Genomic DNA, 12,175 nt, shown 5'->3' on the forward strand with positions numbered 1-12,175 from the left:
AGGCATTGTTCTGAATTTAAATCCAAAGCCTTGTTTTTCATTCAAGAGCAAATTCTTTTCTTTGAATCTGATATCCTGTTTTCTTTAGAATGGCTCTAACTGGGTACAAATTGTGTGGAATTCTGGTTTCGCGTAATGAGCTATAGTTCGCGACGCCGACCAAATATAGTAAAGATCTATTTGATGATGTAAATAGAGAGCGAAGGTGTACAGCATAACATCAGTAATCGGCGACACAATTGCCTATAACTACGAATCGATTTCAAATTTAATATATCAAGCAAGTAGTTTTTATTTTGTAAGAAAGAAATACTGAAAAAGACTGTGTTTCTTTGTTGATAAAGGATGACTGTTGATACAAATACTTTAGGGAGAGCTTGGGATAATACAGGAGAGGAAGAAATTTCTCTCAAGCAAATATATGCACATCTTTTCAATTATTTCGGCTTTTGCCAATACATAGAACTGGATATCCAAGATAGTAATAATTTCGTTGGGTCTGACTCAGTTCACAAAGGCTTCTTGAATAACGAAAAAATACAGAATTCTGTTGATGAAGTTGACCTCGAGTCCAGTGAAACTAAAAATTATGGGATAACAGTCTCGGATAGTGTGGAGAGGGCTTTCAAAGGGTGTGGTGGATTTGATGGAATCATCACTAAAGCTATGAACCTTGACATGGGGGACGCGACCAAGCTATTTCCAAAAGGTGACTTCCATAAAGCTTTAATTAAATTCGAACCTGCTGATTTGTATATTGCTTTTATTGCTCTGCTTAGAAACGATTCTTTTGATAGTTTTTTGAATCGTTATTTTATTGCAAGAAAAAAAAAAGTTGACGAGACTCTTGAAATGCTCTCGAGAAGCTTAAATTGGCGAATTCGTTCCCACCCTGTTGACAAATGGGTCTTCGGCGGTGACGCTGAAGTCTATTTCAGTGGAAAGAATCCTGATTTCATTGAGGCATTCAAAATTAATCAAGCATATCTCCGTGGTAAAGATAAGTTGGGGCGGCCAGTTGTTATTATTCACGTTAAGGACCACATCGGTAAAAATAGTACTGAAAAAGACTTTGAAAAGTTTATATGTGTTATTATTGAGTGGATTAGACTTGAACTAAAGCCTTTGCAGTACAACATCGATAGAGGTTGCATCTTATTTGACATGACAGGTTTTAGTTTGAGAAATGCTGATCTTTCGGCCGTTCGATTTCTAGCTAGTGCTCTCGAGTCAAATTATCCAGAATTTTTGGGTGCTATATGGGTGCATAATGCTCCTTGGGTATTCAATGCAGTTTGGAAAGTGATCAGGGGTTGGTTAGACCCAGTTGTTGCTTCAAAGGTTCATTTTACGAAGAATTGTAAAGATTTAGAAGCTTTTATCGACAGAAAGTTTATACCAAAAGATCTTGGCGGTAATGACGCCTTTGTTATGAAGTATGAGAATCCAACACATTCTGATAGCGATGAAAAGCCAAAGGATGATAATTATGCAATACTCTCAGAACAGAGGTCTTTTTTAATCTTGTCATATCTTCAGGCAACTATTAATTGGTTGGAATCCAAAACAATATCTGAATCTGATAAATTTTTAGAAGCCAGAATAAAGATTGGTATTCAGTTAGCAAACAACTACATTGGGATAGATCCATATTTACGTAAAAGAGGAATCTTTGAGCGCATAGGAGAAATGGGTAAACTCGGATACTGAACCTCTTCTCGATAGTGAGCAGATAATAGACACTACGCAAGTGGTTCCATTTCATGCCTTCAATTTTTTAAGGTCCATAGAAAATCAATGAAAGCTTCAACCAAGGCTTACTTAACTTGGTGATATTCAAATAATTTCAATTTCAAAGAAAGTTAAGATCTTGAACTTTTAGGATTTATAAGCCATCAATAGACCTGAGCCAAATATCAATGAATTCTATAGCATCTAGTTACCTGTTTCCATAGACACTTGCTGTAATAAATAGAAGCTTATTTATAATAACTATTTAAGTTTCCCAGCGGAGGACTAATATAGTAATGCGGAGAGTAATAATCTTCACGATTGTACTTCTTTTTTAAGATCACTAGATTTTGGACACGTTCATAATATATTAGTTAACTGTTTGGATTACAGAGCTACTTAAACTTAAAGATGTGGGGATTCGACTTCTTTTCTTTCTGAATGGTTATTAAATTGATGCATTATTCTCATATGCGAATTTACTTTGCCGCCTCCACATAATAATTCAAGTAACTTAGGTATTTTTGACGATAAGCTATAAGAACGATATCGGGCTCACATTCGCTAACCAGCGTAATGCCGAGAAATTTTTGACTACAATGTTCTTATAAATAATAAGCCCATGCCCTGATTCTAATTGATAAAGTCATATATTAACCTAAAATAGATAATATATCCAGGGTGCGAAAAAAAATGGAGGATTAAGAACATTGATAACCTTATCGAGCGTCGATGATCATATTAGATAAGATTTAATTTTATATTCAATGAAATTATAAAGAATTAATAGACGTTAATTACCATATATAACTTCAAGTCATTGTGTATCTGGAGTAGATCAGTAGGAAATAGAATATCAGAAAGATGCCAGTAATCAACGAAATTGCGAATTCCATGTTGAGTAAGCGAGCGGAAAGCTTGGAGAAGCAAACATCGACGTTTGTTCCCACTGACATGGCCTATATCTTATTTTGCTCTTTCGGTGTCTTCCTTATTACCCCAGCAATTGGTTTATTTTATTCGGGGCTTTTAAAAAGAAAAAATGTGGTACAAGTGTTATTTCAGTCTTACATGACAACTTGTCATGTTGTGATAATTTGGTATTTATTGGGATATTCGTTAGCCACCTCACCAACATCAACATCCAAACTCATAGGTGACTTTCATCTGGCTGCTCTTTATAATGAACAAGCAGGCCCCTTATCAGAGGGTGGTAACTTGCCATCTGTGATAAATTTTTGTTTTAATGTCTTCTTCCCAATAGCAACAGTCCAGATTTTCATCGGTGCAATAGGAGAAAGAGGTCGTTTCTTTCCTTCTCAGGTTGTTGCATTTATGTGGACCATTGTTATCTACTGCCCACTCGCTTTTTGGGTCTGGGGGTTGAATGGGTGGTTGTACAACTTGGGTGCGTTGGATTTTGCAGGAGGTGGCCCTGTTCATATTGCTTCAGGAATTGCATCATTCTGCTACTCATGGTATATAGGCCCAAGGGGTATGCCAGGAAAGCGTGTTGGTAATGTTAAGCTGGAAAAAGGACATTCTACTGTGACAACTTTTATTGGCGTTACCTTAATTTGGGCAGCCTGGTTCTGCTTCAATTCGGGTACCTTGTTAAGCGTCAATGTGAGAACTGGGTACATCTTCCTCAACACTATTCTTGCGTCAAGTTTTGCTTCAGTTACTTACACAGCCGTGGACAAATTACTCACAGGAAAGTACTCTATGGAGGCCGCATGCGAAGGTGTTATTGTTGGGTTAGTCAATATTACACCATCGTGTGGCTTCTACTGGCCCTGGGCCGCCGCCGTGACATCTATCATAAATGCAGCATTATGTCGCTTATTATTATCATTCAACAAATGGACTGGCATAGATGATTACAGTAGATCAGGAGTTGTTCATGGTTTTGGTGGTATCATTGGCGGTACTTTGACAGGTATCTTTGCTACAAAGACGGTTGCCGGATACGATGGTGTTACTGAGATTGATGGTGGATGGGTTGATGGCAACTGGATACAGTTGGGTTATCAGATCGCAGCGTGGGTTGCAATCAGTGCATGGACTGTAGTGTTTACAATGATCATTTTGTTCATCGTCGATCACATTCCGGGACTTAAATTGAGGGCACCTGAGGAAGGTGAAAATATGGGTATGGATGAGTATGAGATGTCTGAAACATTGGATGAGTTTGGATATAGATCTGAACTTCTTTGGGAATACGCCAATAAGCTTAGAGAATTGGATTTAGAACATAGGGGAAATATAGAAGTTTTAGATGGCGTACTGCGAGATGATGGTGACTCTCAATCACATAGATCCATTGAACTTCAATATAAGTCGAAGGCTTGAATGACTTTTTCAACTTTATATTTACGAGATACGCATATAACTTATTCACTTCTGTTATATAATACTTTTCTTGAAATACAGATAACAAATGCGCAATCACGTGATAGAAGTCGTTTTTGGAGATGCTGTAGATGACGCATACTGTAGGAGCCAGAATGTACTGCATATATAATAATAGAGAGAGAACAAACTGGAGGTGGTAGAAGAAGTATTAGATGTTTATAACGCTTTTAATGGTGTAGAATAAGGCCACTTGAAGGAGTATCAAATATATGTTTTGAGACTTGAAGTAATAATGGCATACTTTACATTATAAACTAACAATTTTGATAAGAAAACAAGAAACGTAAAATTCATAAATGTTAAAAAAGCAGGCCAAAAAAATGGCAATTCAAGAAGAAAAAGGAAAGAGTAGAATATGAATCCATTACTTAAAGAGGTTTCACTTCAAAAGTTTGTAACCTAATGTCTGTTCCGCCGATACAGTCATTCTTAGCCAATGAGTAAACATTAGGTGCAGAAGGACAAGCTCTCCACCCTTCTTTATAATTGTAGTAAAGGTAGTCATTTTTAATCGTGAAACCTTTTGTTGGGTCCTGTTCGCCCCATGGGTCAACATTACCAAAGTCTCCAGTGTCTGGATTGAGGTAAATTCCCCTGCCATCCTGGTCCTTTAAAGTGCAATCTTTGTTTAATGTCAAGATGATATTTTTACCATCATCACCACCAACGGTGAATACATGGGGATGAGCATCTACTTTCTTGATCGAGTCATTGTCAAGGTCACTACCGGAGCAAACTGCCTTTACTGCAAAACTGATTGGATCACATTTCGTTGGAAGGTGACTAGCAATGGTGCTGGCGACGATAGACAGTATAGTAAAAGCTAATGCAAATTTCATGATTATATTTGAATAATTGATATTTAATAATGATATTACGATTGTTCCAAGTATGATAAATATGGTCTCTTATATAGTTTTGGAGCTTCCCGAAGAACCTAAAATTAGAAATATTCAGTTTTCAAATAGTCATCAGCTTGTAGATAAAAGAGACCCCTGATGCAGGGGTTTGGCAACTAAACCTTCAATTTATCTGGAGTTTTTCTTTAATTCATGCTTGGCAAAAGGAAGTATTCTTAAATTAACCATCAGGCTGATGTTATTGAATACTAGAATACTCCACATTACAAAATTTAAGTTATCAATTTGGTATGAATTGCTAATATTAGATTTCGCGGTCTGTATATAAGGTATGCAACCTTTATAGACAGCTGCAAAGTAGGACCCTTGGCAGCTTTCAGCTTTGGGAGCTAAGACGACTTTCATAGCAAGGATCTTTTCAACTGCCAAAGAGCAGCATTAAAGACTTGTACATTTAATCCACTTGATGTACAGAGATATCAAAGTGCTAGCGATATATGTGATACCACCGCTTTTCACGACTGATCATGATCGATCTAAACCTTTTTTTTTTCTTTTTTGAACACAGATACTACAACCTCATCTTTAGGGCAAAATCTGATGACTGGAGATTCTGAAAGCACGTCTTGGAGAAGATTTCCTAAGATTCCTTATTTAATTTGCTTTGTTGCTCGATATATCATTGGCGACTCCTCTTGATGACTTGATATTGTACCTTTGCACGCAAGCTTGGCGATCGTAAATTAAGGGCTCTGCTACGTAGACGCTTAAAATAGAATGACATTAATCTTGTATTCATGACCGATCATTCAATAGATACGAAAGAAATGAAAAATAGAGTATAGGGAAGATTCTGATTAGCTAGGTTAAGTATACATAAAACTTCAAGCCATTCGATAGTGACCAGAACTAGAATATTGATGCGTTTCCTTTAAGTTTTTGGATTCTCTCAGGTATCACCTTTGAGAAAATGTACCTCATAGATTGTCTATATATCCACAGAAATTCCATCGTTCCTTTTCTCAGCGTCATCGATTAGTTTTGAACCTATAGCAACGTCCATAATACTTAAGCCAACAAGTTTACAAAGAACAATTTTGGAGCTCCCTTTGTATACAGATATATCCTCGCTAGATGTATATTCACTCACTTCAACTAATTTTCCAATCGGAACCATATTTTGGATGAGCTCTCCGGCTTCGTGTGAAGCATGTTCTTTCGAATCCACGATAATGCGTCCTCCACCTTGCAAAATTTCTTTTATAACCAGGCCGTCAACCTCAGTCATCTGGGGCTGATAGCTTCCTATGACTGAAATGTATAGAGAGCCATTCTGACAGTTATCCACGTAACGCTTCAAGATCACCGGATTAGTCGAAGGCAAACACCCATAAATAATGGAAATATTCAAGCACGCGGCTTCAATTGCGACTTCATCATCTAAAGCAAGACTATTGAATTTAATATCGGGGAATTCTTTCGATAGATTCTCACAAAAAGTCTCTGCCTTCGATAATGTTCTATTGCAAACAACAACCTCGACAAATTGATCAGGATACATTGTTAATGTCAACCTTATGTGCCAGTAGGCTTGTAACCCCACCCCAAAGACCAATATTTTGGTACCTTTCAAGTTTCGATCGCCGCTAGAATGGAACACACGAGATAAAGGCAACGTTGAACACAATGCAGTTCTAAATGCAGTCAAGACCGTTGCGTTTAAGATTCCTCTAATATTTCCGATATCGTCAAGTATTGTTACAGCTCCTTTGAATCCATTGGTCGTTCCAGTTAGAGTCTTAATACCTACCTGTGACCCTACCAGAGGCATAAAAATATGAGTAGCTTTGCCGCGTTTGGTCACAATTCTCGGAGGAATGATAGACTCATCATCCTTATATTCCAACAATGCTGTATGTAATACCACTTGAAAATCTTTCAAACCTTCATAGTTCAAGCTTTTGAGATATTGCTCAATGCTTTTGTCACTCAAAACTTTCATTTCGTTAATAACAGGATGGTGCTTCTTATAATTCTTGAAGAAAGCGCGAATCAGTTTTTTTGATCACTGACACAAGAAATGAATTCAATTTATCATAAGCACTAAAAGGTTGCCATTGTGATCTTGTTTCCTAAGAATAGGTTTCCGAAGAATGGAGATGTAAATCAAATTGTATTTCAACCGAAAATCCAATTCAATCTCTATGTAAAATTCTTAGAGTCAAAATGTTAAACTTGGCCCTGGCATTCTTACGCTGTTGGGTGTAATACTTAAGTATTTCCTATAATCAAAGTGTCAGCAATTAAAACGGACTCGATTTAAATCACTTTTCGAAGAATTAATAATCCATACTTTCCAATACAGCGTTTGTATCACATGTGGCTTGTCTTGACCATTTTTAGGATCCTGCTTAATTTGTCAGCATTGGATATTTAAAGGTGTTCTCTGTCAAGTAATTTTTGCAAGCGAACTGAAGGCATTTAGTCTCTCAATTCCTGAAAAAGTTTTAGGCGATGATTCAAGTCCCCAGGACGACTGTTGCTGCTGTTTTAAATAACAAAATCAAAGGTTTAGAGGTTAGGGAAATCCCAGTGCCTTCATTATATTCAGATGAAATCTTGGTTGATGCTACAGCTGCCTCTATAAATGCCGTGGATTACTACCATATAGATCAAAATTGGTCTCCAGACGGATCGGTATTTGGGATTGCAGTTAGTGGTAAAGTCTTAAAGGTTGGCGAAGATGTTTCGAGATTTAAGCCTGGAGACTTCATTGCCAGCTTCATCCATGGTGGTGATTATACCTCACCTGCTAAGGGGGCATATTCAAAAATCGCAGTGGTACAGGAAGTCTATTCTATTAAAGTTAATCTGCTTCAGCTAGGTAGTTTGGACTACATTGCATCAAGCGAGGTAAAGACATTTGAAGGTGCCTGTTCTCTAGTTAATACACTTGTCACTATGGGGGTCAGTTTATTCCATACCTTAGGAGGATCTTTTGATGAACCTCAAGATAAGTCTTTTTTGATATATGGAGGATCGACAGCAACAGGTTTGATTGCAACCCAAGTGGCCAAAATATTTGGTTGGAGGGTCATTTCCATAGCCTCTAAGAAGCATAAAAACTTGATGAAGGGTTTTGGAGCTGATTTTCTCGTAGATTACCATGACGCTGACTTCGTGCAACAAGTAAGAGCCATTGACGCTGATATAACAATTGCGTTACATACAGTCGGAGGAGAAACTACTTTACGCTCAGTTATAGACTGTGTATCAGACTCACTGCCAACAAAAATTGATTCATTGATTGTTAAAGATTTTGCCCATCTCGAAAGTTTAAAATCTAATGTAAGTTATACGATGACAAGAGCATTCACTGCGAACGGGCGGGATGTCGTCTATTCTAATGGTGATACTTACCCAGCGCCCGCAGGAATCAAAGAGTCTACTACAGTATTTTTATCACAAATGGAAAAGCTTATAAATAAGTACACTCTTAAACATATCCCCATCCTTGTGCATCCAGGTGGTTTATCGAGCATTAATGAGGCCCATAAGATTATAAGAAGTGGTGGGATCAGCGGAGCCAAATTGGTGATAAGAATAGATTAGTAAGTAATGCCACAGCAGGATTGAAGATATGTGTGATTCATTAAGGAGTTATAGTTTCAAATTCGAGTGGCCAATAGTTAGGTTGTTTCTTACGCCTCTCTTTTATACGTTCATAGTTACAAAATTCTGAATTCGCAAGCCATTACCACATGATCATAAGCTTTACGGTAGTTTAAAACTAAACAAATCGCACTCAAAGTCAGATTACAAAGATATTGCTTTATATCCTACAGGTCTTGTGACCTTGAGCTGTAGTATGTGAAATTGAGTCAGTGCCAACATGTAGCATTTTATTTACGAAGATAAGAACATTTAGCAATTCTTGGCGGCGAAATCATATAAAAATGCCCCAATTTACTGCATTCAATTAAATAAGGATCGGTATGAACTGGAAAAGTAAGTCATTAAAGTTTTAAAGAGAAATGAATTATTTCACAGCCCACGTAGCTATTGCATGGTACAGCTTTTGAGAAGGTTATGATTTATTAGCCCACATATCATGACACCGTGTACCTTTTTATGAAGAAAAAACAGATTGTCAGAAGTATGCTAGGATGGACAGCTAATACGCCTGTAGGATTCTAAGGGCAGGAATACATATGTGATAAATTTCAGGTAGCTACAAAGCTGTCTCTCATATATGGTTTACTGCGTTCTGACGATATCAATGGAAAAGCTTAGTGAGATGACTCAAAGCAAGCTTCCAGTTGCAGACTAATCCTAGTGTATTCTTCAACTCGATAGATCAGGAGGAAATGGAACTCTTTATTTTGCCATTTGCTGTACCACTCCTGAAGCATTTTGGCTTGAATACGACTGAAAAATATATCCAAATCTGCTTATCTACCTTCCATAATTTCAAAAAGAAAGCCATGACCGCTAATTCAATTGCGTATCAAAGAAGTAACCTTCGAACGACCTAGTTTGCAAGACTTCCTATTGATGCTAGTATCATGGATTAGAAAACCATTCTCTACAAAAACTTTCAAGATTATCAGAAAAATGTACGCAGATATGCTATGAGGTTCAAAATAATAATAGATTGAGGACTGAAAATCCTGTATCGCGTATATAGATTGGAAGCTATCAAAAAATTAATCAGTATTTTAACGCCTATTTAAGGTTATATGATACTGATAATATCGAGGGTCTCGCAGTCAATGATTTAGGTATAGAACTCCCTTGCAAGTCCTTCAACAGTCACTTGAGGGTTCGGATATATATATCTATATACACTCCATGACCGCATTGGCCCTCATAGCATATTGACTATTGGTCGTGGCACGCTAAGTTTTTCCAGAACAGTATATGAAATGCATTAGGTTGCACGATATTTCCTAGTTTTCGGAAGCTAATTGTTGACAAGTATTTGATAAATACGTCACCTGTTATCACCTCCTATCGATATGCTCTTCTATTGCTCTTGTGACGCCTTGCGGTTACCATATCAAACACTTGATGTAAAGCTTCATTAGTTTCATATATGTGTTTTTTGAAGTCCAATGAGAGCCCACTATTCAAATATTATCTAAGTTCCGATTTTAAAGTCGCACTTGATTGGGGTAAAATATGAGTTGATCATCCGAGTTCCGATCACTTTTGTCTACGGCACGTCAAACGAAAACTAAAACGTACTGTGGTCACATGCAGTCTGCCTACCAAAGCCTTTGACCTGCGGGCCCAATAGAGTCATGATAACCAGACTGCTTATCAGGAAAAAAAAAACTTATCGTCAAATTTTTTGAAGCACTCAAATAAAGACAGTAGGAAATACTTGAATATTTTCTAAGTAGTAGTTTTAGGTGTAGACTCCTCAGAAGACTCTAGATTAAATATAGGATAGCTGCAACTAAGTTATAAGGCAAAATGACTGCTCTAGATGTTGAAAAGAGCCATAGGAGCTCTTTAGTTGATGTTAAACTGATTCAAGATGTTACCAAACTTGCTGACTTAGGATACAAACAGGAGTTGGATAGAAACTATAGTTTTTTATCTAGTTTTTCTTTTGCATTATCTATTTCTGGGCTCATGGGTACCATTTCAATTACTTTTATGTATCCTTTGTGGGCTGGTGGACCAGCAGCATGTGTATGGACTTGGTTTGTTGGAATGATAGGATGTCTTTGTATCGCGTGGTCTGTTGCAGAAATCACCTCTTGCTTTCCAACGTCAGGAGGAATGTATTACACTTTACTGCATTTAATGCCCAAAAAATGGGTTCCTTTGATGTGTTGGATAGACGGTTGGCTCTATCTTGTGGGTGCCATCACAGGTGCTGCAAGTACTGATTTCGGTGCTGCAAGTTTGTTATTGTCGATTATTTCTATGGCATCTGACTACTCGTATATACCGTCTCGGGGCCATATTACGGCTGTGGCTATTTTGGTTATGATAACGCATGGTCTTATAAATACCTTACCAGGGTCAGTTTTAGCTAGAATAACAAAATGCTACTGTTTCGTGAATATTGGTTCAACAATAGCGTTAATTATTCACTTGTTAGTGAAATGTCCAAAGATCAATACCGCTTCTTTCACTTTCACTGAAATTATTAATAACACAGGTTGGGACTCGAAGAACTGGGCCTTTTTGTTTGGCTTCTTGAATGTCTCTTGGGTTATGACCAGTTATGATGCTACTTCAAGGATTTCTGAAGAAGTTCATAATGCTGCTTTCTATACACCTTTGGCTATCGCATCAGCTTTGACCGTAACAGCACTTTTAGGTTGGGTTTTGGTTATTGTGTTTACATTAACTATGGGAACCAATATTAGTAACTTATTGACGACATCTACGGGTCAACCAATTGTGCAAGTGTTTTTGTATGCCATGGGAAAAGAAGCTGCAATAGCTTATTTATCGTTGGCATTTGTCATCGTATGGTTCTGTGGCGCGGTTGCTACCTGTTCTGTTTCGAGAGCATTATGGTCATTTTCCCGTGACAGAGGACTTCCTTATCACAAGTTCTGGTCTTATGTTAATCCAACCGTTGACGTTCCTTTGAGATGTGTTTGGCTTACGGTTCTTATCAACTGCTTATTGTCCTTGATTAACTTGGGGTCTGAGATTGCAATGAATGCCATTTTTTCCGCATGTGCAATTGCTACTGACTGGTCTTATATTCTTTGCATTGCAGCTTTCTTATTCAATGCCGATAGAATGGGCGTAAAGAGGGGTCCATTCACTATGGGTAAAGTAGGTAAACCCGTAATGGCCTATGCCTGTGTTTGGACTGTCTTTGTTTCTATCATTTTCGTTTTCCCGAACTATATGCCCGTTACGCCTGAAGATATGAACTACACAGTTGTGATATTAGGTTTTGCATTTATAGGTGCTGGTTTATGGTGGGTCATAGATGCTCGTAAATGGTATCAGGGTCCAGTGGCTACTATTGAAGAATCCGATTCTACTAATGTCACTGAATTAGGTTCTCCAGAAGAGTCAGAAAGCTCCAATTCCATACTTGAAAAAAACAAAGAAAAAACATCTGTGACCGATATTAAATAGAAAAAGTGTATAGGGTATCTAAATTATTATATTATTAAAAACTTCTATTA

General features: G+C 37.5%; 6 protein-coding genes across 6 annotated transcripts; 4 read left to right on the forward strand and 2 right to left on the reverse strand.

Moving 5' to 3' along the window:
* Positions 1-345: 345 nt before the first annotated feature.
* Positions 346-1,710, forward strand: PRCAT00005017001 (CRAL-TRIO domain-containing protein; the record flags this gene model as incomplete). The annotated part of the gene is made up of 1 exon (XM_062955058.1): positions 346-1,710. The coding sequence occupies one exon, from the start codon at positions 346-348 to the stop codon at positions 1,708-1,710; it is 1,365 nt and encodes a 454-aa protein (XP_062811699.1).
* An 885-nt stretch (positions 1,711-2,595) lies between these two features.
* PRCAT00005018001 (uncharacterized protein) lies at positions 2,596-4,083 on the forward strand (the record flags this gene model as incomplete). Its single annotated transcript, XM_062955059.1, has 1 exon — positions 2,596-4,083. The coding sequence occupies one exon, from the start codon at positions 2,596-2,598 to the stop codon at positions 4,081-4,083; it is 1,488 nt and encodes a 495-aa protein (XP_062811700.1).
* A 431-nt stretch (positions 4,084-4,514) lies between these two features.
* On the reverse strand, positions 4,515-4,985 carry PRCAT00005019001 (uncharacterized protein; the record flags this gene model as incomplete). The annotated part of the gene is made up of 1 exon (XM_062955060.1): positions 4,515-4,985. One exon carries the CDS (start codon positions 4,983-4,985, stop codon positions 4,515-4,517), a length of 471 nt encoding a protein of 156 aa, XP_062811701.1.
* A 1,009-nt stretch (positions 4,986-5,994) lies between these two features.
* PRCAT00005020001 (uncharacterized protein) lies at positions 5,995-7,008 on the reverse strand (the record flags this gene model as incomplete). The annotated part of the gene is made up of 1 exon (XM_062955061.1): positions 5,995-7,008. The coding sequence occupies one exon, from the start codon at positions 7,006-7,008 to the stop codon at positions 5,995-5,997; it is 1,014 nt and encodes a 337-aa protein (XP_062811702.1).
* A 512-nt stretch (positions 7,009-7,520) lies between these two features.
* On the forward strand, positions 7,521-8,618 carry PRCAT00005021001 (zinc-binding alcohol dehydrogenase family protein; the record flags this gene model as incomplete). The annotated part of the gene is made up of 1 exon (XM_062955062.1): positions 7,521-8,618. One exon carries the CDS (start codon positions 7,521-7,523, stop codon positions 8,616-8,618), a length of 1,098 nt encoding a protein of 365 aa, XP_062811703.1.
* Positions 8,619-10,484: 1,866 nt separating this feature from the next.
* PRCAT00005022001 (uncharacterized protein) lies at positions 10,485-12,125 on the forward strand (the record flags this gene model as incomplete). The annotated part of the gene is made up of 1 exon (XM_062955063.1): positions 10,485-12,125. The coding sequence occupies one exon, from the start codon at positions 10,485-10,487 to the stop codon at positions 12,123-12,125; it is 1,641 nt and encodes a 546-aa protein (XP_062811704.1).
* Positions 12,126-12,175: the final 50 nt, after the last annotated feature.

The sequence above is a fragment of the Priceomyces carsonii genome (genome assembly GCF_900007245.1).
Source record: "Priceomyces carsonii strain CBS4050 genome assembly, scaffold: Debaryomyces_carsonii_scaffold_5, whole genome shotgun sequence".
NCBI classification, from domain to species: domain Eukaryota; kingdom Fungi; phylum Ascomycota; class Pichiomycetes; order Serinales; family Debaryomycetaceae; genus Priceomyces; species Priceomyces carsonii.